Source organism: Crinia signifera, chromosome 12, assembly GCF_055691185.1.
Source record: "Crinia signifera chromosome 12, ASM5569118v1, whole genome shotgun sequence".
NCBI classification, from domain to species: domain Eukaryota; kingdom Metazoa; phylum Chordata; class Amphibia; order Anura; family Myobatrachidae; genus Crinia; species Crinia signifera.
The window spans coordinates 69,388,139-69,413,663 of NC_139228.1; the positions used below are offsets into that span (position 1 = coordinate 69,388,139).

Genomic DNA, 25,525 nt, shown 5'->3' on the forward strand with positions numbered 1-25,525 from the left:
GAGGTGTGGCCAACCTCTTTCTCTGTGCTTGTTGTCTGTTGAAAAGAAAATAACAACAATTAGTTAACATCTCCTTTTCTTTTTTGTTCCAGTTCCCCAACACCGTGCAGGAGTGGCAAAACATCGCTGCTGAATTCGACGAGGCGTGGAACTTCCCTAATTGTGGAGGAGCCATTGATGGGAAACACGTCCGCATCAATCAGCCACCCCACAGTGGTTCCTACTACTTCAACTACAAGGGGTACTTCAGTATTGTGCTGATGGCTGTGGTAAATGCGAACTATGAATTCATCTTTGTGGATGTCGGCAGGAATGGGCGGGCTTCAGATGGTGGAACTTTGAAGGACACAAAGTTCTACCAGAGGCTCGCCTCCAACACCCTGCACTTGCCCACAGTCAAAGAAACGAAGCATGGGCTGAACTTTGTTTTCGTGGCGGACGAGGCATTTGGGCTTCATGAACACATCATGAAGCCCTATGCCAAACGTGGTCTTGACCACGACAAATGGGTCTTCAATTACAGGCACTCCAGGGCACGGCGGCTTGTGGAAAGTGCATTTGGAATTATGGCTAGTAGATTCCGCATTTTCCACACAGCCATTAACCTGCGGCTGGATAAAATCGACTGGGCCGTCATGGCGTGCTGTGTCCTGCACAATCTACTTCGGCGCAAAGAAAGGGCCCATCGGCCGGCAGGACCAGCACCACAGGAGGACCCAGACGAGCCTAGGGAGGTTGCACCAATCGTGTCCCTGGAGACGCCGGCCCAGCAGTACCGAGGGACAGCAAGAGCCAAACAGGTCAGGGACCAATATAAGGAGTACTTTAATGGCGTTGGTGCTGTCCCCTGGCAGAAAGACCACATTTAAAAAATGATGGGACCGCAAAGGAATGCTCTATAGGAGCCTAAAACAAACAAAGGAGGAAGGGGTGTATACACATTGGACCAGTACTTACCGACAACGGCTGGGAACTTTCATCCAGGCCCACAAACACATCGTCTGCCTCACTCTCCACCATTAGGTAGAGTCCCGACCTTGGCACCTCATGGCTCAACGTGAAGGTCAGCAGGTTGTAGTACCATAAAGACGTCTCGTATACATCTGCAGTTCCTGCACCGGACCTTTTGGACGATTGAATTTTCTTGTGTTCTTTAAGGAACACGGTCCTCAAGTTCTGTATTTTTTTTCGGACCCAGTCCGCATCAGCCTCGGGATTGTAGCTCTTGCTGAATTGGGCCAGCTCCTGAAGCGCTTGAGCTCTTTTAATTTTATTGCTGTACTCCTTCGATTTAGTTTTCCAAAGGCAGTCCAGCTCCCTATATTTCTCAAGGAACGCCTCTATAAATTCGTGTTCCTTGGCAATCGCCTGGGCCATTTCTGCAAAAAATGAATAGATTTTGAAAAAACCTATGTACATACTTTTTGACAAAACAAGTTGTCTTCATATAAACAGTATATGTAAATACTAGGTGATTCATCGCGCCCTACGGGCGCTCTTCACACCGTCGTAAGGGGCTGCGCCCCCTTAATTTGTGAACGTTTGTATATGAGAAATATGGTTAGAATTGTATGAAAGATGCCCTGTATTGCAACTTAGGTGTCCGCGAATCGCGGGAGGGGGGTCGCGTAGGGTGCCGCGAATTGCAGGAGGGGGGTCGCGGGGGGTGCCGCAAATTGCAGGAGGGGGGGTTGTGGGGGGTGGATGCTGCGAATCGCGGGAGGGGAGGGATTGCAGAGAATCGCGGGAGGGGGGTCGCGGGGTGGGTTGCCGCAAATCGCGGGAGGGGGGTTACGGGGGCGGGGGTTGCGGCGAATCATGGTAGGGGGGGTCGCGGGGGGTGTGCCGTGAATCACGGGAGGGGGGGTCACGGGGTGGGGTGCCGAGAATCGCGGGGGTTTTTTGTGTGCCGTGAATCGCGGGAGTGGGGGTTGCGGGGGGGGTGGGGGGGGTGTGACGCGAATCGCCACAAGAAAAAATCAACACAGAAAGGTCAACACATGTAAATGTTGACATAAGTGTGGCACTTCATTGGTGTCCATGACGACACATGAGAATGAATATGAAAACATTCAAAAAATGAAAAAAAAAACTTCAAAAACTCATGTCAACCTTTTTCATTGTCGACCATAGCCATGTCAGTGTTTTCCATGTGCAATTTAATTCTGGAGCTGCCGCGAATCGTGGGGGTGCCGCGAATTGCGGGAGAGGGGGTCGCGGGGGTGGGTGCCGCGAATCGCGGGAGGTGGGGTTACGGGGCGGGGGTTGCGGCGTATCATGGGAGGGGGGGTCGCGGGGGTGTGCCATGAATCACGGGAGGGGGGGTCACGGGGTGGGGTGTCGAGAATCGCGGGGGAGGTGTGTGTGTGTGTGCCGTGAATCGCGGGAGTGGGGGTTGTGGGGGGGGGGGGTGTGACGCAAATCGCCACAAGAAAAAATCAACACAGAAAGGTCAACACATGTAAATGTTGACATAAGTGTGGCACTTCATTGGTGTCCATGTCGACACATGAGAATGAATATGAAAACATTCAAAAAATGAAAAAAAAAAATTCAAAAACTCATGTCAACCTTTTTCATTGTCGACCATAGCCATGTCAGTGTTTTCCATGTGCAATTTAATTCTGGAGCTGCCGCGAATCACGGGGGGTGCCGCGAATTGCGGGAGGGGGGGGGGTCGCGGGGTTGGGTGCCGCGAATCGCGGGAGGGCGGGGTTCACAGGGGTTTCGGTGGGGGGTTGCCGTGAATTGCGGGAGGTGGGGGGTCACGGGGGGTGCCGCGAATCGCGGGAGGGGGGGTTGCGGGGGGGTGTGACGCGAATCGCCACAAGAAAAAATCAACACAGAAAAGTCAACACATGTAAATGTTGACATAAGTGTGCCACTTCATTGGTGTCCATGTCGACACATGACAATGAATATGAAAAAATTAAAAAAATTAAAAATAAATCTTCAAAAACTCATGTCAACCTTTTTCATTGTCGACCATGGCCATGTCAGTGTTTTGCATGTGCCATTTAATCCTGGGGCTGGTGCGAATTGCGGGGGGGGGGGGGGTGCCGCGAATCGCGGGAGGGGGGTCGCAGGGGGGGTGCCGCCAATCGTGCAAGGGGGGGTCGCGGGGGGGTTCTTTTTGCCGCGAATCGCGGGAGGGGGGGGTGGCGGGGTGGTGGTTATGCCGCGAATTGCGGGAGGGGTCGTGGGGGGGTTCTTTTTGCAGCGAATCGCGGGAGGGGGGGTCGCGGGGGTGTTTTTGCTGCGAATCGCGGTAGGGGGGGTCGCGGGGGAGCGGGTGTTTTTGCCGCGAATCGCGGGAGGGGCGTGCTCACCTGGTGGCTGTGGAGTAGCAGTGCTGGGCAACATGGGAAGGCAGTGGGTGTCTGGCACTGTCTGTGGGCTCACTGGGCTGGTTCTCTGTCACATACCTCCCAACATGACCCTCTCCAGGAGGGACACAATGCTCTGTTTCTAGACTTCCCCTTAATGCATGGGTCCTCAAACTGCGGCCCTCCAGATGTTGTGAAACTACAAATCCCAGCATGCCTTGCCACAGTTTTGCTATAAGGGAGTGTTAAAACTGTGGCAAGGCATGCTGGGATTTGTAGTTTCACAACATCTGGAGGGCCGCAGTTTGAGGACCCATGCTTAATGTATGATTGCCATCACCTGTTTTAAACAGGTTAATTTCTCTGAAAGGTGTTCAGCACAGATGAAGGCAATCACACATTAAGAGGAAAGTCCAGGAACAGAGCGTTATAGACACAGACACCCACTTTAAGTGACAGATGTAGCCAAATATATAGGAGACTAGGTGATTCATCGCGCCCTACGGGCGCTCTTCACACCGTCGTTCACAGCACACACAAGTAGATAAAGACAGGAACAAGAGGCAAAATGTAGCATAGAAACATCCAGGTAGCAGTCCAAGTCCTTTTAGCATCTTAGAATCAAGCCGTTGCATCTCAGAGTCAAGCCGTTGCATCACCGTTGCGGCTCAAAGTCAAGCTATTGCTTCACCGTTGCGCCTCTGAGTCAAGCTGTTGCATCACCGTTGCGGATCAGAGTCAAGCTATTTCATCACCGTTGCGGCTTAGAGTCAAGCCGTTGCGGATCAGAGTCAAGCTGTAGCATCACCGTTGCGGATTAGAGTCAAGCTATTGCCTCACCGTTGCGGCTCAGAGTCAAGCCGTTGCAGATCAGAGTCAAGCTGTAGCATCACCATTGCGGATTAGAGTCAAGCTATTGCCTCACCGTTGCGGCTCAGAGACAAGTCGTTGCGGATCAGAGTCAAGCTGTAGCATCACCGTTGCGGATTAGAGTCAAGCTATTGCATCACCGTTGCGGCTCAGAGTCAAGCTATTTCATCACCGTTGTGTCTCAGAGTCAAGCCGTTGCGGATCTGAGTCAAGCTGTAGCATCACCGTTGCGGATTAGAGTCAAGCTATTGCATCACCGTTGCGGCTCAGAGTCAAGCCGTTGCGGATCAGAGTCAAGCTGTAGCATCACCGTTGCGGATTAGAGTCAAGCTATTGCCTCACCGTTGCGGCTCAGAGTCAAGCCGTTGCGGATCAGAGTCAAGCTGTAGCATCACCGTTGCGGATTAGAGTCAAGCTATTGCCTCACCGTTGCGGCTCAGAGTCAAGCCGTTGCAGATCAGAGTCAAGCTGTAGCATCACCGTTGCGGATTAGAGTCAAGCTATTGCCTCACCGTTGCGGCTCAGAGACAAGTCGTTGCGGATCAGAGTCAAGCTGTAGCATCACCGTTGCGGATTAGAGTCAAGCTATTGCATCACCGTTGCGGCTCAGAGTCAAGCTGTTGCCTCACCTATGCGGCTCAGAGTCAAGCCGTTGCGGATCAGAGTCAAGCCGTTGCAGCACCGTTGCGGCTCTGAGTCAAGCCGTTGCAGCACAGATTCCGTTTCATCGCCGTTGCAGCTCAGAGTCAAGCTGCTGCATCGCCGTTGCATCTCAGGCCCCATACACAATACAAAGATCAGGATCGTCTAACGATCGGCTAACGATTTAACGTGCACTTCCCTGGAGCGCTCTCCCGCGGCCTACTCACGATGTGCTAACGATCGTGTTTCTTTTGCAAACGATGTAATTACGCTGTAGATACGATACGACGTCGCTCCCGACGGTCGTACGACCATCGGATGTGCGGATCGTGAGTACATCGTGTGTGCACTGGCCATGGTCGTTTATGACATGTAATTAAAGGGGCTGAGCTAGCAGAGGGGGGACAAAGACCAGTAGCCATTTTAAAGGACCTCATTTCTGCTTTGTGACTAGTGAGGCTTGGTGTATACCTGCTGAACGCTGCACATTGTTATTTTGGTCTGCTTTGTTTTTTGCCTGGCATTACAAAGTGTGCTTTTATTTTTCCCATTCAGATTTTTGCATTATGGATTCTTTCCAGCAAGAATTCCTGCTTTCCTACGCTGTACTCAGGGTGAGGAGGATGAGGGCCCAGCGTAGGAAGGCTTGGTCCTGCTGGACCAAGCAGTGGCTCCTAGGCCGACAGGCGCGGTCTCATATGCCTCTGTTGATGGAGATTCGCGAGAATAATCCCCAGGATTATAGGAATTTTCTTCGCATGGACGATGAGACCTTCCAGGAGCTGCTGCGTCTTGTCACCCCCCTCATCCAGAAGCAGGATACCAAGTACCGCATGGCTATCCCTGCTGAGGACCGGCTGGTGGTGACCCTCAGGTTTCTGGCAACAGGACGATCGCTGGCGGACCTCAAGTTTGGAGCCATCATCTCCCCGCAAGCTTTGGGCCTGATTATACCGGAGACCTGTAAAGCGATTGTGAAGGTCCTGCAGCATCAGTATTGCAAGGTAAGGAAAAATGCAGCACACAATTGTAGTGAAAACATTATTTTTTTTATTTAAATAATTTAACCGTCAGATTCACAAATACTTATAAATGTATTTTTTCAAGTATAAATATAAAAAGTGCAAAAACAGTAATGCAAATACCCCCCAAAAAAACAACAATTGTAATGGCTTTGGTCTACCATGAGGTAGAGATCAGTATGCCACATGGTGCTTGTAGCGCAGATAATGCATGTCCCCTCCACCTCACGTGGCGCATAGTGCAGATGCAATAGTCCCGGCCCCATTGATATGCACTATGCACCACGTGGCCCTGTCCTTTGTCTGCACCACATGTACCATGTGCCATACTGCACATTGAGTACACATAATTTAAAAAAGTGCTTTGTGTTTTTTTAAAATATTGCTATAAAATGTTAATGAAGTTTGCAATGCGGTAAGGGGCGGTATGGCAGACGGCACATGTAGCGCAGACAATGAAAGCACCCTCATGCATGCATGGCACATAGTACAGAAGCATTTGTCCCGGCCCATTGCTCTGCACTGTGCGCCACAGTATCATGAAGGTCCTTTCTTTGTCTGCGCAACATGCACCATGTGCCATACTGCCCCATGCATGGACCTATAGCAAAAACACACATAATATATAAAACCTAGGCAAAGTGCCCTAACAAGTAAAAGAATTAACATAAAACCACAGAAATGCCTAATTGCCGTGCGTTAAGGGGCAGTATGGCAGACGGCACATGAAATGCCTAATTGCCGTGCGTTAAGGGGCAGTATGGCAGACGGCACATGTAGCGCAGACAATGAAAGCACCCTCATGCATGCATGGCACCTAGTACAGAAGCATTGGTCCCGGCCCCATTGCTCTGCACTGTGCGCCACAGTAGCATGAAGGTCCTTTCTTTGTCTGCGCAACATGCACCATGTGCCATACTGCCCCATGCATGGACCTATAGCAAAAACACACATAATATATAAAACCTAGGCAAAGTGCCCTAACAAGTAAAAGAATTAACATAAAGCCACAGAAATGCCTAATTGCCGTGCGTTAAGGGGCAGTATGGCAGACGGCACATGAAATGCCTAATTGCCGTGCGTTAAGGGGCAGTATGGCAGACGGCACATGTAGCGCAGACAATGAAAGCACCCTCATGCATGCATGGCACCTAGTACAGAAGCATTGGTCCCGGCCCCATTGCTCTGCACTGTGCGCCACAGTAGCATGAAGGTCCTTTCTTTGTCTGCGCAACATGCACCATGTGCCATACTGTCCCATGCATGGACCTATAGCAAAAACACACATAATATATAAAACCTAGGCAAAGTGCCCTAACAAGTATTAACATAAAACCAAACCAATGCCTCATTGCCTTGTGGTATGGAGCAGTATGACAGACGGTGCTTGTAGTGCAGATAATGAAAGGGCCATCAGGATTACCTGTTGCATACCGCAGATGCAATGGTCCCGGCCCCATTGTTCTGCGGTATGCAACAGGTCACCATAGCCATTATCTCCACGACAAGCACCGTGTGCCATACTACTCCATGCCAACTTTGAAATAATTGTATGGAATGTGCTTATAAATCTTGTAAAACCGGTGTTTCGTCTTGGTCCGTGCTGTCACTCAACAATGATGTATACAGGTGACTGTAGCGAGGAGGTGTAGCCGGTTGGGTACAGGATTGCGCACTCGGTGGGGTGGTTTCAGGCAATGAGGCAAGTGCTGGTGAGGGTACGGCACTACTAGTAGATGGCGTCTCCTGCCATGGGAGAAGTCCAACTAATTTGGTTTGAATTGTCAGAAGGCCAAGACGGCCCCTAAACAGGAGTTCGCTAGTGAGACGTTCGAACGCCATCTGTTGTTCCGGATTCAACTTCCGCAAGCCCTCAGCCACGTATTTGCCGAAGGTGTCATACTGGTCAGGGGGCCTACGCAGCACCTGCTCTGCTCGTATAAGTATATCATCATCCGGGTCTGGGTCAGGGACTGTCTTGGTCCTGCGTTTTTTCTTTTTTGAGAATAGTTGTGGCGGGGTGGGGGTTTCTGGCACTCCACAGATTGTTCCAGATGAGTCAATTGCAGGTGGCTCAGGGGTTGGCGATGGGGTTGGGGTAGGGGTTGAGGTGTGGCCAACCTCTTTCTCTGTGCTTGTTGTCTGTTGAAAAGAAAATAACAACAATTAGTTAACATCTCCTTTTCTTTTTTGTTCCAGTTCCCCAACACCGTGCAGGAGTGGCAAAACATCGCTGCTGAATTCGACGAGGCGTGGAACTTCCCTAATTGTGGAGGAGCCATTGATGGGAAACACGTCCGCATCAATCAGCCACCCCACAGTGGTTCCTACTACTTCAACTACAAGGGGTACTTCAGTATTGTGCTGATGGCTGTGGTAAATGCGAACTATGAATTCATCTTTGTGGATGTCGGCAGGAATGGGCGGGCTTCAGATGGTGGAACTTTGAAGGACACAAAGTTCTACCAGAGGCTCGCCTCCAACACCCTGCACTTGCCCACAGTCAAAGAAACGAAGCATGGGCTGAACTTTGTTTTCGTGGCGGACGAGGCATTTGGGCTTCATGAACACATCATGAAGCCCTATGCCAAACGTGGTCTTGACCACGACAAATGGGTCTTCAATTACAGGCACTCCAGGGCACGGCGGCTTGTGGAAAGTGCATTTGGAATTATGGCTAGTAGATTCCGCATTTTCCACACAGCCATTAACCTGCGGCTGGATAAAATCGACTGGGCCGTCATGGCGTGCTGTGTCCTGCACAATCTACTTCGGCGCAAAGAAAGGGCCCATCGGCCGGCAGGACCAGCACCACAGGAGGACCCAGACGAGCCTAGGGAGGTTGCACCAATCGTGTCCCTGGAGACGCCGGCCCAGCAGTACCGAGGGACAGCAAGAGCCAAACAGGTCAGGGACCAATATAAGGAGTACTTTAATGGCGTTGGTGCTGTCCCCTGGCAGAAAGACCACATTTAAAAAATGATGGGACCGCAAAGGAATGCTCTATAGGAGCCTAAAACAAACAAAGGAGGAAGGGGTGTATACACATTGGACCAGTACTTACCGACAACGGCTGGGAACTTTCATCCAGGCCCACAAACACATCGTCTGCCTCACTCTCCACCATTAGGTAGAGTCCCGACCTTGGCACCTCATGGCTCAACGTGAAGGTCAGCAGGTTGTAGTACCATAAAGACGTCTCGTATACATCTGCAGTTCCTGCACCGGACCTTTTGGACGATTGAATTTTCTTGTGTTCTTTAAGGAACACGGTCCTCAAGTTCTGTATTTTTTTTCGGACCCAGTCCGCATCAGCCTCGGGATTGTAGCTCTTGCTGAATTGGGCCAGCTCCTGAAGCGCTTGAGCTCTTTTAATTTTATTGCTGTACTCCTTCGATTTAGTTTTCCAAAGGCAGTCCAGCTCCCTATATTTCTCAAGGAACGCCTCTATAAATTCGTGTTCCTTGGCAATCGCCTGGGCCATTTCTGTAAAAAATGAATAGATTTTGAAAAAACCTATGTACATACTTTTTGACAAAACAAGTTGTCTTCATATAAACAGTATATGTAAATACTAGGTGATTCATCGCGCCCTACGGGCGCTCTTCACACCGTCGTAAGGGGCTGCGCCCCCTTAATTTGTGAACGTTTGTATATGAGAAATATGGTTAGAATTGTATGAAAGATGCCCTGTATTGCAACTTAGGTGTCCGCGAATCGCGGGAGGGGGGTCGCGTAGGGTGCCGCGAATTGCAGGAGGGGGGGTCGCGGGGGGTGCCGCAAATTGCAGGAGGGGGGGTTGTGGGGGGTGGATGCTGCGAATCGCGGGAGGGGAGGGATTGCAGAGAATCGCGGGAGGGGGGTCGCGGGGTGGGTTGCCGCAAATCGCGGGAGGGGGGTTACGGGGGCGGGGGTTGCGGCGAATCATGGTAGGGGGGGTCGCGGGGGGTGTGCCGTGAATCACGGGAGGGGGGGTCACGGGGTGGGGTGCCGAGAATCGCGGGGGTTTTTTGTGTGCCGTGAATCGCGGGAGTGGGGGTTGCGGGGGGGGTGGGGGGGGTGTGACGCGAATCGCCACAAGAAAAAATCAACACAGAAAGGTCAACACATGTAAATGTTGACATAAGTGTGGCACTTCATTGGTGTCCATGACGACACATGAGAATGAATATGAAAACATTCAAAAAATGAAAAAAAAAACTTCAAAAACTCATGTCAACCTTTTTCATTGTCGACCATAGCCATGTCAGTGTTTTCCATGTGCAATTTAATTCTGGAGCTGCCGCGAATCGTGGGGGTGCCGCGAATTGCGGGAGAGGGGGTCGCGGGGGTGGGTGCCGCGAATCGCGGGAGGTGGGGTTACGGGGCGGGGGTTGCGGCGTATCATGGGAGGGGGGGTCGCGGGGGTGTGCCATGAATCACGGGAGGGGGGGTCACGGGGTGGGGTGTCGAGAATCGCGGGGGAGGTGTGTGTGTGTGTGCCGTGAATCGCGGGAGTGGGGGTTGTGGGGGGGGGGGTGTGACGCAAATCGCCACAAGAAAAAATCAACACAGAAAGGTCAACACATGTAAATGTTGACATAAGTGTGGCACTTCATTGGTGTCCATGTCGACACATGAGAATGAATATGAAAACATTCAAAAAATGAAAAAAAAAAATTCAAAAACTCATGTCAACCTTTTTCATTGTCGACCATAGCCATGTCAGTGTTTTCCATGTGCAATTTAATTCTGGAGCTGCCGCGAATCACGGGGGGTGCCGCGAATTGCGGGAGGGGGGGGGGTCGCGGGGTTGGGTGCCGCGAATCGCGGGAGGGCGGGGTTCACAGGGGTTTCGGTGGGGGGTTGCCGTGAATTGCGGGAGGTGGGGGGTCACGGGGGGTGCCGCGAATCGCGGGAGGGGGGGTTGCGGGGGGGTGTGACGCGAATCGCCACAAGAAAAAATCAACACAGAAAAGTCAACACATGTAAATGTTGACATAAGTGTGCCACTTCATTGGTGTCCATGTTGACACATGACAATGAATATGAAAACATTCAAAAAATGAAATAAATCTTCAAAAACTCATGTCAACCTTTTTCATTGTCGACCATAGCCGTGCCAGTGTTTTGCATGTGCCATTTAATCCTGGGGCTGCCGCGAATAGCTGGGGGTGCCGCGATTTGCGGGAGAGGGGGGGTTGCGGGGGGTGGGTGCCGCGAATCGCGGGAGAGCGGGGTTCATGGGGGTTCCGGTGGGGGGTTGCCGCGAATTGCGGGAGGGGGGGGGTCGCGGGGGGGTGCCGCGAATCGCCGGAGGGGGGGTTGCGGGGGGTGTGACGCGAATCGCCACAAGAAAAAAATCAACACAGAAAGGTCAACACATGTAAATGTTGACATAAGTGTGCCACTTCATTGGTGTCCATGTCGACACATGACAATGAATATGAAAAAATTAAAAAAATTAAAAATAAATCTTCAAAAACTCATGTCAACCTTTTTCATTGTCGACCATGGCCATGTCAGTGTTTTGCATGTGCCATTTAATCCTGGGGCTGGTGCGAATTGCGGGGGTGGGGGGGGTGCCGCGAATCGCGGGAGGGGGGTCGCAGGGGGGGTGCCGCCAATCGTGCAAGGGGGGGTCGCGGGGGGGTTCTTTTTGCCGCGAATCGCGGGAGGGGGGGGTGGCGGGGTGGTGGTTATGCCGCGAATTGCGGGAGGGGTCGTGGGGGGGTTCTTTTTGCAGCGAATCGCGGGAGGGGGGGTCGCGGGGGTGTTTTTGCTGCGAATCGCGGTAGGGGGGGTCGCGGGGGAGCGGGTGTTTTTGCCGCGAATCGCGGGAGGGGCGTGCTCACCTGGTGGCTGTGGAGTAGCAGTGCTGGGCAACATGGGAAGGCAGTGGGTGTCTGGCACTGTCTGTGGGCTCACTGGGCTGGTTCTCTGTCACATACCTCCCAACATGACCCTCTCCAGGAGGGACACAATGCTCTGTTTCTAGACTTCCCCTTAATGCATGGGTCCTCAAACTGCGGCCCTCCAGATGTTGTGAAACTACAAATCCCAGCATGCCTTGCCACAGTTTTGCTATAAGGGAGTGTTAAAACTGTGGCAAGGCATGCTGGGATTTGTAGTTTCACAACATCTGGAGGGCCGCAGTTTGAGGACCCATGCTTAATGTATGATTGCCATCACCTGTTTTAAACAGGTTAATTTCTCTGAAAGGTGTTCAGCACAGATGAAGGCAATCACACATTAAGAGGAAAGTCCAGGAACAGAGCGTTATAGACACAGACACCCACTTTAAGTGACAGATGTAGCCAAATATATAGGAGACTAGGTGATTCATCGCGCCCTACGGGCGCTCTTCACACCGTCGTTCACAGCACACACAAGTAGATAAAGACAGGAACAAGAGGCAAAATGTAGCATAGAAACATCCAGGTAGCAGTCCAAGTCCTTTTAGCATCTTAGAATCAAGCCGTTGCATCTCAGAGTCAAGCCGTTGCATCACCGTTGCGGCTCAAAGTCAAGCTATTGCTTCACCGTTGCGCCTCTGAGTCAAGCTGTTGCATCACCGTTGCGGATCAGAGTCAAGCTATTTCATCACCGTTGCGGCTTAGAGTCAAGCCGTTGCGGATCAGAGTCAAGCTGTAGCATCACCGTTGCGGATTAGAGTCAAGCTATTGCCTCACCGTTGCGGCTCAGAGTCAAGCCGTTGCAGATCAGAGTCAAGCTGTAGCATCACCATTGCGGATTAGAGTCAAGCTATTGCCTCACCGTTGCGGCTCAGAGACAAGTCGTTGCGGATCAGAGTCAAGCTGTAGCATCACCGTTGCGGATTAGAGTCAAGCTATTGCATCACCGTTGCGGCTCAGAGTCAAGCTATTTCATCACCGTTGTGTCTCAGAGTCAAGCCGTTGCGGATCTGAGTCAAGCTGTAGCATCACCGTTGCGGATTAGAGTCAAGCTATTGCATCACCGTTGCGGCTCAGAGTCAAGCCGTTGCGGATCAGAGTCAAGCTGTAGCATCACCGTTGCGGATTAGAGTCAAGCTATTGCCTCACCGTTGCGGCTCAGAGTCAAGCCGTTGCGGATCAGAGTCAAGCTGTAGCATCACCGTTGCGGATTAGAGTCAAGCTATTGCCTCACCGTTGCGGCTCAGAGTCAAGCCGTTGCAGATCAGAGTCAAGCTGTAGCATCACCGTTGCGGATTAGAGTCAAGCTATTGCCTCACCGTTGCGGCTCAGAGACAAGTCGTTGCGGATCAGAGTCAAGCTGTAGCATCACCGTTGCGGATTAGAGTCAAGCTATTGCATCACCGTTGCGGCTCAGAGTCAAGCTGTTGCCTCACCTATGCGGCTCAGAGTCAAGCCGTTGCGGATCAGAGTCAAGCCGTTGCAGCACCGTTGCGGCTCTGAGTCAAGCCGTTGCAGCACAGATTCCGTTTCATCGCCGTTGCAGCTCAGAGTCAAGCTGCTGCATCGCCGTTGCATCTCAGGCCCCATACACAATACAAAGATCAGGATCGTCTAACGATCGGCTAACGATTTAACGTGCACTTCCCTGGAGCGCTCTCCCGCGGCCTACTCACGATGTGCTAACGATCGTGTTTCTTTTGCAAACGATGTAATTACGCTGTAGATACGATACGACGTCGCTCCCGACGGTCGTACGACCATCGGATGTGCGGATCGTGAGTACATCGTGTGTGCACTGGCCATGGTCGTTTATGACATGTAATTAAAGGGGCTGAGCTAGCAGAGGGGGGACAAAGACCAGTAGCCATTTTAAAGGACCTCATTTCTGCTTTGTGACTAGTGAGGCTTGGTGTATACCTGCTGAACGCTGCACATTGTTATTTTGGTCTGCTTTGTTTTTTGCCTGGCATTACAAAGTGTGCTTTTATTTTTCCCATTCAGATTTTTGCATTATGGATTCTTTCCAGCAAGAATTCCTGCTTTCCTACGCTGTACTCAGGGTGAGGAGGATGAGGGCCCAGCGTAGGAAGGCTTGGTCCTGCTGGACCAAGCAGTGGCTCCTAGGCCGACAGGCGCGGTCTCATATGCCTCTGTTGATGGAGATTCGCGAGAATAATCCCCAGGATTATAGGAATTTTCTTCGCATGGACGATGAGACCTTCCAGGAGCTGCTGCGTCTTGTCACCCCCCTCATCCAGAAGCAGGATACCAAGTACCGCATGGCTATCCCTGCTGAGGACCGGCTGGTGGTGACCCTCAGGTTTCTGGCAACAGGACGATCGCTGGCGGACCTCAAGTTTGGAGCCATCATCTCCCCGCAAGCTTTGGGCCTGATTATACCGGAGACCTGTAAAGCGATTGTGAAGGTCCTGCAGCATCAGTATTGCAAGGTAAGGAAAAATGCAGCACACAATTGTAGTGAAAACATTATTTTTTTTATTTAAATAATTTAACCGTCAGATTCACAAATACTTATAAATGTATTTTTTCAAGTATAAATATAAAAAGTGCAAAAACAGTAATGCAAATACCCCCCAAAAAAACAACAATTGTAATGGCTTTGGTCTACCATGAGGTAGAGATCAGTATGCCACATGGTGCTTGTAGCGCAGATAATGCATGTCCCCTCCACCTCACGTGGCGCATAGTGCAGATGCAATAGTCCCGGCCCCATTGATATGCACTATGCACCACGTGGCCCTGTCCTTTGTCTGCACCACATGTACCATGTGCCATACTGCACATTGAGTACACATAATTTTAAAAAGTGCTTTGTGTTTTTTTAAAATATTGCTATAAAATGTTAATGAAGTTTGCAATGCGGTAAGGGGCGGTATGGCAGACGGCACATGTAGCGCAGACAATGAAAGCACCCTCATGCATGCATGGCACATAGTACAGAAGCATTTGTCCCGGCCCATTGCTCTGCACTGTGCGCCACAGTATCATGAAGGTCCTTTCTTTGTCTGCGCAACATGCACCATGTGCCATACTGCCCCATGCATGGACCTATAGCAAAAACACACATAATATATAAAACCTAGGCAAAGTGCCCTAACAAGTAAAAGAATTAACATAAAACCACAGAAATGCCTAATTGCCGTGCGTTAAGGGGCAGTATGGCAGACGGCACATGAAATGCCTAATTGCCGTGCGTTAAGGGGCAGTATGGCAGACGGCACATGTAGCGCAGACAATGAAAGCACCCTCATGCATGCATGGCACCTAGTACAGAAGCATTGGTCCCGGCCCCATTGCTCTGCACTGTGCGCCACAGTAGCATGAAGGTCCTTTCTTTGTCTGCGCAACATGCACCATGTGCCATACTGCCCCATGCATGGACCTATAGCAAAAACACACATAATATATAAAACCTAGGCAAAGTGCCCTAACAAGTAAAAGAATTAACATAAAGCCACAGAAATGCCTAATTGCCGTGCGTTAAGGGGCAGTATGGCAGACGGCACATGAAATGCCTAATTGCCGTGCGTTAAGGGGCAGTATGGCAGACGGCACATGTAGCGCAGACAATGAAAGCACCCTCATGCATGCATGGCACCTAGTACAGAAGCATTGGTCCCGGCCCCATTGCTCTGCACTGTGCGCCACAGTAGCATGAAGGTCCTTTCTTTGTCTGCGCAACATGCACCATGTGCCATACTGTCCCATGCATGGACCTATAGCAAAAACACACATAATATATAAAACCTAGGCAAAGTGCCCTAACAAGTATTAACATAAAACCAAACCAATGCCTCATTGCCTTGTGGTATGGAGCAGTATGACAGACGGTGCTTGTAGTGCAGATAATGAAAGGGCCATCAGGATTACCTGTTGCATACCGCAGATGCAATGGTCCCGGCCCCATTGTTCTGCGGTATGCAACAGGTCACCATAGCCATTATCTCCACGACAAGCACCGTGTGCCATACTACTCCATGCCAACTTTGAAATAATTGTATGGAATGTGCTTATAAATCTTGTAAAACCGGTGTTTCGTCTTGGTCCGTGCTGTCACTCAACAATGATGTATACAGGTGACTGTAGCGAGGAGGTGTAGCCGGTTGGGTACAGGATTGCGCACTCGGTGGGGTGGTTTCAGGCAATGAGGCAAGTGCTGGTGAGGGTACGGCACTACTAGTAGATGGCGTCTCCTGCCATGGGAGAAGTCCAACTAATTTGGTTTGAATTGTCAGAAGGCCAAGACGGCCCCTAAACAGGAGTTCGCTAGTGAGACGTTCGAACGCCATCTGTTGTTCCGGATTCAACTTCCGCAAGCCCTCAGCCACGTATTTGCCGAAGGTGTCATACTGGTCAGGGGGCCTACGCAGCACCTGCTCTGCTCGTATAAGTATATCATCATCCGGGTCTGGGTCAGGGACTGTCTTGGTCCTGCGTTTTTTCTTTTTTGAGAATAGTTGTGGCGGGGTGGGGGTTTCTGGCACTCCACAGATTGTTCCAGATGAGTCAATTGCAGGTGGCTCAGGGGTTGGCGATGGGGTTGGGGTAGGGGTTGAGGTGTGGCCAACCTCTTTCTCTGTGCTTGTTGTCTGTTGAAAAGAAAATAACAACAATTAGTTAACATCTCCTTTTCTTTTTTGTTCCAGTTCCCCAACACCGTGCAGGAGTGGCAAAACATCGCTGCTGAATTCGACGAGGCGTGGAACTTCCCTAATTGTGGAGGAGCCATTGATGGGAAACACGTCCGCATCAATCAGCCACCCCACAGTGGTTCCTACTACTTCAACTACAAGGGGTACTTCAGTATTGTGCTGATGGCTGTGGTAAATGCGAACTATGAATTCATCTTTGTGGATGTCGGCAGGAATGGGCGGGCTTCAGATGGTGGAACTTTGAAGGACACAAAGTTCTACCAGAGGCTCGCCTCCAACACCCTGCACTTGCCCACAGTCAAAGAAACGAAGCATGGGCTGAACTTTGTTTTCGTGGCGGACGAGGCATTTGGGCTTCATGAACACATCATGAAGCCCTATGCCAAACGTGGTCTTGACCACGACAAATGGGTCTTCAATTACAGGCACTCCAGGGCACGGCGGCTTGTGGAAAGTGCATTTGGAATTATGGCTAGTAGATTCCGCATTTTCCACACAGCCATTAACCTGCGGCTGGATAAAATCGACTGGGCCGTCATGGCGTGCTGTGTCCTGCACAATCTACTTCGGCGCAAAGAAAGGGCCCATCGGCCGGCAGGACCAGCACCACAGGAGGACCCAGACGAGCCTAGGGAGGTTGCACCAATCGTGTCCCTGGAGACGCCGGCCCAGCAGTACCGAGGGACAGCAAGAGCCAAACAGGTCAGGGACCAATATAAGGAGTACTTTAATGGCGTTGGTGCTGTCCCCTGGCAGAAAGACCACATTTAAAAAATGATGGGACCGCAAAGGAATGCTCTATAGGAGCCTAAAACAAACAAAGGAGGAAGGGGTGTATACACATTGGACCAGTACTTACCGACAACGGCTGGGAACTTTCATCCAGGCCCACAAACACATCGTCTGCCTCACTCTCCACCATTAGGTAGAGTCCCGACCTTGGCACCTCATGGCTCAACGTGAAGGTCAGCAGGTTGTAGTACCATAAAGACGTCTCGTATACATCTGCAGTTCCTGCACCGGACCTTTTGGACGATTGAATTTTCTTGGAACACGGTCCTCAAGTTCTGTATTTTTTTTCGGACCCAGTCCGCATCAGCCTCGGGATTGTAGCTCTTGCTGAATTGGGCCAGCTCCTGAAGCGCTTGAGCTCTTTTAATTTTATTGCTGTACTCCTTCGATTTAGTTTTCCAAAGGCAGTCCAGCTCCCTATATTTCTCAAGGAACGCCTCTATAAATTCGTGTTCCTTGGCAATCGCCTGGGCCATTTCTGTAAAAAATGAATAGATTTTGAAAAAACCTATGTACATACTTTTTGACAAAACAAGTTGTCTTCATATAAACAGTATATGTAAATACTAGGTGATTCATCGCGCCCTACGGGCGCTCTTCACACCGTCGTAAGGGGCTGCGCCCCCTTAATTTGTGAACGTTTGTATATGAGAAATATGGTTAGAATTGTATGAAAGATGCCCTGTATTGCAACTTAGGTGTCCGCGAATCGCGGGAGGGGGGTCGCGTAGGGTGCCGCGAATTGCAGGAGGGGGGGTCGCGGGGGGTGCCGCAAATTGCAGGAGGGGGGGTTGTGGGGGGTGGATGCTGCGAATCGCGGGAGGGGAGGGATTGCAGAGAATCGCGGGAGGGGGGTCGCGGGGTGGGTTGCCGCAAATCGCGGGAGGGGGGTTACGGGGGCGGGGGTTGCGGCGAATCATGGTAGGGGGGGTCGCGGGGGGTGTGCCGTGAATCACGGGAGGGGGGGTCACGGGGTGGGGTGCCGAGAATCGCGGGGGTTTTTTGTGTGCCGTGAATCGCGGGAGTGGGGGTTGCGGGGGGGGTGGGGGGGGTGTGACGCGAATCGCCACAAGAAAAAATCAACACAGAAAGGTCAACACATGTAAATGTTGACATAAGTGTGGCACTTCATTGGTGTCCATGACGACACATGAGAATGAATATGAAAACATTCAAAAAATGAAAAAAAAAACTTCAAAAACTCATGTCAACCTTTTTCATTGTCGACCATAGCCATGTCAGTGTTTTCCATGTGCAATTTAATTCTGGAGCTGCCGCGAATCGTGGGGGTGCCGCGAATTGCGGGAGAGGGGGTCGCGGGGGTGGGTGCCGCGAATTGCGGGAGGTGGGGTTACGGGGCGGGGGTTGCGGCGTATCATGGGAGGGGGGGTCGCGGGGGTGTGCCATGAATCACGGGAGGGGGGGTCACGGGGTGGGGTGTCGAGAATCGCGGGGGAGGTGTGTGTGTGTGTGCCGTGAATCGCGGGAGTGGGGGTTGTGGGGGGGGGGTGTGACGCAAATCGCCACAAGAAAAAATCAACACAGAAAGGTCAACACATGTAAATGTTGACATAAGTGTGGCACTTCATTGGTGTCCATGTCGACACATGAGAATGAATATGAAAACATTCAAAAAATGAAAAAAAAAATTCAAAAACTCATGTCAACCTTTTTCATTGTCGACCATAGCCATGTCAGTGTTTTCCATGTGCAATTTAATTCTGGAGCTGCCGCGAATCACGGGGGGTGCCGCGAATTGCGGGAGGGGGGGGGGTCGCGGGGTTGGGTGCCGCTAATCGCGGGAGGGCGGGGTTCACAGGGGTTTCGGTGGGGGGTTGCCGTGAATTGCGGGAGGTGGGGGGTCACGGGGGGTGCCGCGAATCGCGGGAGGGGGGGTTGCGGGGGGGTGTGACGCGAATCGCCACAAGAAAAAATCAACACAGAAAAGTCAACACATGTAAATGTTGACATAAGTGTGCCACTTCATTGGTGTCCATGTTGACACATGACAATGAATATGAAAACATTCAAAAAATGAAATAAATCTTCAAAAACTCATGTCAACCTTTTTCATTGTCGACCATAGCCGTGCCAGTGTTTTGCATGTGCCATTTAATCCTGGGGCTGCCGCGAATAGCTGGGGGTGCCGCGATTTGCGGGAGAGGGGGGGTTGCGGGGGGTGGGTGCCGCGAATCGCGGGAGAGCGGGGTTCATGGGGGTTCCGGTGGGGGGTTGCCGCGAATTGCGGGAGGGGGGGGGGTCGCGGGGGGGTGCCGCGAATCGCCGGAGGGGGGGTTGCGGGGGGTGTGACGCGAATCGCCACAAGAAAAAAATCAACACAGAAAGGTCAACACATGTAAATGTTGACATAAGTGTGCCACTTCATTGGTGTCCATGTCGACACATGACAATGAATATGAAAAAATTAAAAAAATTAAAAATAAATCTTCAAAAACTCATGTCAACCTTTTTCATTGTCGACCATGGCCATGTCAGTGTTTTGCATGTGCCATTTAATCCTGGGGCTGGTGCGAATTGCGGGGGGGGGGGGGGTGCCGCGAATCGCGGGAGGGGGGTCGCAGGGGGGGTGCCGCCAATCGTGCAAGGGGGGGTCGCGGGGGGGTTCTTTTTGCCGCGAATCGCGGGAGGGGGGGGTGGCGGGGTGGTGGTTATGCCGCGAATTGCGGGAGGGGTCGTGGGGGGGTTCTTTTTGCAGCGAATCGCGGGAGGGGGGGTCGCGGGGGTGTTTTTGCTGCGAATCGCGGGAGGGGCGTGCTCACCTGGTGGCTGTGGAGTAGCAGTGCTGGGCAACATGGGAAGGCAGTGGGTGTCTGGCACTGTCTGTGGGCTCACTGGGCTGGTTCTCTGTCACATACCTCCCAACATGACCCTCTCCAGGAGGGACACAATGCTCTGTTTCTAGACTTCCCCTTAATGCATGGGTCCTCAAACTGCGGCCCTCCAGATGTTGTGAAACTACAAATCCCAGCATGCCTTGCCACAGTTTTGCTATAAGGGAGTGTTAAAACTGTGGCAAGGCATGCTGGGATTTGTAGTTTCACAACATCTGGAGGGCCGCAGTTTGAGGACCCATGCTTAATGTATGATTGCCATCACCTGTTTTAAACAGGTTAATTTCTCTGAAAGGTGTTCAGCACAGATGAAGGCAATCACACATTAAGAGGAAAGTCCAGGAACAGAGCGTTATAGACACAGACACCCACTTTAAGTGACAGATGTAGCCAAATATATAGGAGACTAGGTGATTCATCGCGCCCTACGGGCGCTCTTCACACCGTCGTAAGGGGCTGCGCCCCCTTAATTTGTGAACGTTTGTATATGAGAAATATGGTTAGAATTGTATGAAAGATGCCCTGTATTGCAACTTAGGTGTCCGCGAATCGCGGGAGGGGGGGTCGCGGAGGGTGCCGCGAATTGCAGGAGTGGGGGTCGCGGGGGGTGCCGCGAATTGCAGGAGGGGGGGTTGTGGGGGGGTGGATGCTGCGAATCGCGGGAGGGGAGGGATTGCAGAGAATCGCGGGAGGGGGATCGCGGGGTGGGTTGCCGCAAATCGCAGGAGGGGGTTACGGGGCGGGGGTTGCGGCGAATCATGGGAGGGGGGGTCGCGGGGGTGTGCCATGAATCACGGGAGGGGGGGTCACGGGGTGGGGTGCCGAGAATCGCGGGGGAGGTGTGTGTGTGTGTGCCGTGAATCGCAGGAGTGGGGGTTGTGGGGGGGGAAGGGGTGGGGGGGGGGTGTGACGCAAATCGCCACAAGAAAAAATCAACACAGAAAGGTCAACACATGTAAATGTTGACATAAGTGTGGCACTTCATTGGTGTCCATGTCGACACATGAGAATGAATATGAAAACATTCAAAAAATGAAAAAAAAAAACTTCAAAAACTCATGTCAACCTTTTTCATTGTCGACCATAGCCATGTCAGTGTTTTCCATGTGCAATTTAATTCTGGAGCTGCCGTGATTTGCGGGAGGGGGGGGTCGCGGGGTTGGGTGCCGCGAATCGCGGGAGGGCGGGGTTCACAGGGGTTCCGGTGGGGGGTTGCCGCGAATTGCGGGAGGTGGGGGGTCACGGGGGGTGCCGCGAATCGCGGGAGGGGGGGTTGCGGGGGGTGTGACGCAAATCGCCACAAGAAAAAATCAACACAGAAAGGTCAACACATGTAAATGTTGACATAAGTGTGCCACTTCATTGGTGTCCATGTTGACACATGACAATGAATATGAAAACATTCAAAAAATGAAATAAATCTTCAAAAAGTCATGTCAACCTTTTTCATTGTCGACCATAGCCGTGCCAGTGTTTTGCATGTGCCATTTAATCCTGGGGCTGCCGCGAATCGAGGGGGTGCCGCGATTTGCGGTGAGGGGGGGGGTTGCGGGGGGTGGTTGCCGCGAATCGCGGGAGAGCGGGGTTCATGGGGGTTCCGGTGGGGGGTTGCCGCGAATTGCGGGAGGGGGGGGTCGCGGGGGGTGCCGGAGTGCTGCGAATCGCCGGAGGGGGGGTTGCGGGGGGTGTGACGCGAATCGCCACAAGAAAAAAATCAACACAGAAAGGTCAACACATGTAAATGTTGACATAAGTGTGCCACTTCATTGGTGTCCATGTCGACACATGACAATGAATATGAAAAAATTAAAAAAATTAAAAATAAATCTTCAAAAACTCATGTCAACCTTATTTATTGTCGACCATAGCCATGTCAGTGTTTTCCATGTGCAATTTAATTCTGGAGCTGCCGCGAATCGTGGGGGGGGTGCCGCGAATTGCGGGAGGGGGGGTCGCGGGGGTGGGTGCCGCGAATCGCGGGAGGTGGGGTTACGGGGCGGGGGTTGCGGTGAATCATGGGAGGGGGGGTCGCGGGGGTGTGCCATGAATCACGGGAGGGGGGGTCACGGGGTGGGGTGCCGAGAATCGCGGGGGAGGTGTGTGTGTGTGTGCCGTGAATCGCGGGAGTGGGGGTTGTGGGGGGGGAAGGGGTGGGGGGGGGGTGTGACGCAAATCGCCACAAGAAAAAATCAACACAGAAAGGTCAACACATGTAAATGTTGACATAAGTGTGGCACTTCATTGGTGTCCATGTCGACACATGAGAATGAATATGAAAACATTCAAAAAATAAAAAAAAAAAACTTCAAAAACTCATGTCAACCTTTTTCATTGTCGACCATAGCCATGTCAGTGTTTTTCATGTGCAATTTAATTCTGGAGCTGCCGTGCATCACGGGGGGTGCCGCGAATTGCGGGAGGGGGGGGGTCGCGGGGTTGGGTGCCGCGAATCGCGGGAGGGCGGGGTTCACAGGGGTTCCGGTGGGGGGTTGCCGCGAATTGCGGGAGGTGGGGGGTCACGGGGGGTGCCGCGAATCGCGGGAGGGGGGGTTGCGGGGGGGTGTGACGCAAATCGCCACAAGAAAAAATCAACACAGAAAGGTCAACACATGTAAATGTTGACATAAGTGTGCCACTTCATTGGTGTCCATGTTGACACATGACAATGAATATGAAAACATTCAAAAAATGAAATAAATCTTCAAAAAGTCATGTCAACTTTTTTCATTGTCGACCATAGCCGTGCCAGTGTTTTGCATGTGCCATTTAATCCTGGGGCTGCCGCGAATCGAGGGGGGTGCCGCGATTTGCGGTGAGGGGGGGGGTTGCGGGGGGTGGGTGCCGCGAATCGCGGGAGAGCGGGGTTCATGGGGGTTCCGGTGGGGGGTTGCCGCGAATTGCGGGAGGGGGGGGGTCGCGGGGGGTGCCGGGGTGCCGCGAATCGCCGGAGGGGGGGTTGCGGGGGGTGTGACGCGAATCGCCACAAGAAAAAAATCAACACAGAAAGGTCAACACATGTAAATGTTGACATAAGTGTGCCACTTCATTGGTGTCCATGTCGACACATGACAATGAATATGAAAAAATTAAAAAAATTAAAAATAAATCTTCAAAAACTCATGTCAACCTTTTTCATTGTCGACCATAGCCATGTCAGTGTTTTGCATGTGCCATTTAATCCTGGGGCTGCTGCGAATTGCGGGGGCGGGGGGGGTGCCGCGAATCGCGGGAGGGGGGTCGCAGGGGGGGTGCCGCCAATCGTGCAAGGGGGGGTCGCGGGGGGGGGGTTTGCCGCGAATCGCGGGAGGGAGGTCGCAGGGGGGGGTGTTTTTTCCGCGAATCGGGGGGGGGGTCACGGGGGAGGGTTTGCCGCGATTTGCGGGAGGGGGAGGTCGCGGGTGGTGGTTATGCCGCGAATTGCGGGAGGGGTCGTGGGGGGGTTCTTTTTGCAGCGAATCGCGGGAGGGGGGGTCGCGGGGGTGTTTTTGCTGCGAATCGCGGTAGGGGGGGTCGCGGGGGAGCGGGTGTTTTTGCCGCGAATTGCGGGAGGGGGGGTGGCGCGCGGTGGGGGGAGGTTTTGCCGCAAATCGCGGGAGGGGGGCGCTCACCTGGTGGCTGTGGAGTAGCAGTGCTGGGCAACATGGGAAGGCAGTGGGTGTCTGGCACTGTCTGTGGGCTCACTGGGCTGGTTCTCTGTCACATACCACCCAACATGACCCTCTCCAGGAGGGACACAATGCTCTGTTTCTAGACTTCCCCTTAATGTATGATTGCCATCACCTGTTTTAAACAGGTTAATTTCTCAGAAAGGTGTTCAGCACAGATGAAGGCAATCACACATTAAGAGGAAAGTCCAGGAACAGAGCGTTATAGACACAGACACCCACTTTGAGTGACAGATGTAGCCAAATATATAGGAGATGTTTCAATACACTGTATATTATTATTAAGAATACATGTTTGGTTTCAAAATTATTAAACAAATTTTAATAAATATTATAATATTTTGTTTACAAAACTTTTTAAAATCCTGGGGGTGGGAGAACATCACCTGCAAAAGGGCAGCTGGATGGTAACATTATGCTTTGGGTAGTGGGTAGGCCGCAGGGGGGTGGGGTGGCCTGTGGTGGCATACTGTGTAGTGGGTAGGCCGCAGGGGAGCATAGTGGGCTGTGGTGGCATAATGCATCTGGGGCCTTTGCCATTGGTGGGCAGCGGGTACACGGGGGGGGTGGTGGACTGCAGTGGCCTGAAAGCAATACACATTGGTGGGCAGCGGGTACACGGGGGGGTAGGGTGGACTGCAGTGGCCTGATCGCAAAACACATTGGTGGGCAGCGGGTACACGGGGGGGTAGGGTGGACTGCAGTGGCCTGACAAAAACATACCTGCAGTCCGGTGCACGCTGGAGCAGACGTCGTGTGATCTCTGCTGCTTCAACGAGGCTCCAATATGGCTGCGGTGGGAGTGTCCTGGATCTCTGGCGTAAACAACCCGGATCGGATGGATGGTCGCGACGACGTAAGCGCACACAATGTGCTAACGATGTGCATAAAATCAGCACACAATCAGCGGTCGGATCGGCTGATTCTGCTGCAGGAGGCAAAATCTCCAATGCGACATACGACGTGCCGGGAGCGCGCATCCAATCGCAAACGACCAGGATCGTGAGTAAAATACAAACGATTGTGCACCAATTCAGGCACAACCGTCGTTACAACCGTCGAAATTTGCCCTAATCGTGCCCTAATCGTTCTGGTGTGTACCAGGCCTCAGAGTCCAGCCGTTGATTCTCAGAGTCAAGCCGTTGAATCTCAGAGAAAAAACAATATAGTCACCGGTTTTCCTTTCATCTTCCTTCTCCCTAACCCGGAGGGCAATCAACTAATGGCCACCACCGAGGTTCACCCCCACACCCCCCCCATGCCTGTTGTTACTCTGTGTCACATGAATTTTCAGAGCTTATCTCCCCCCTACCTCCACGTACTACCCGCCCTTCATATTCACCCCATAAAGATGGAGATATCACAACATCCTTAAGGACACTCTTATTCAACATATCCCAATAGTGCCAGATACACATATGACCCCAATAGTGCAGTCCGTGATGCCCATTATACATATGCCACACACATGATGTCCATTATACATATGCCCCACAACATGATGCTCCATTATACATATGCCCCACAACGTGATTGCTCCATTATACATATGCCACACACACCGTGATGCCCATTATACATATGCCGCACACTGTGATGCCCATTATACATATACCACACACATGTTGCTCCAGTATACATATGCCCCACACCGTGATGCTCCATTATACATGTCACACACCCTGATGCCCATTATACATATGCCACACACCGTGATGCTCCATTATACATATGCTACACAACGTGATGCTCCATTATACATATGCCCCACACCGTGATGCTCCAT

The 25,525-nt window shown here is 51.9% G+C and overlaps 1 protein-coding gene across 1 annotated transcript; it reads right to left on the reverse strand.

Moving 5' to 3' along the window:
• Nucleotides 1–7,291: 7,291 nt before the first annotated feature.
• Nucleotides 7,292–9,403, reverse strand: LOC146049891 (uncharacterized). Its single transcript, XM_083166562.1, has 2 exons — nucleotides 8,925–9,403; nucleotides 7,292–8,002 (listed from the first exon to the last, which is right to left on the reverse strand). The coding sequence occupies exons 1-2, from the start codon at nucleotides 9,384–9,386 to the stop codon at nucleotides 7,424–7,426; spliced, it is 1,041 nt and encodes a 346-aa protein (XP_083022688.1). The 5' UTR covers nucleotides 9,387–9,403; the 3' UTR covers nucleotides 7,292–7,423.
• Nucleotides 9,404–25,525: the final 16,122 nt, after the last annotated feature.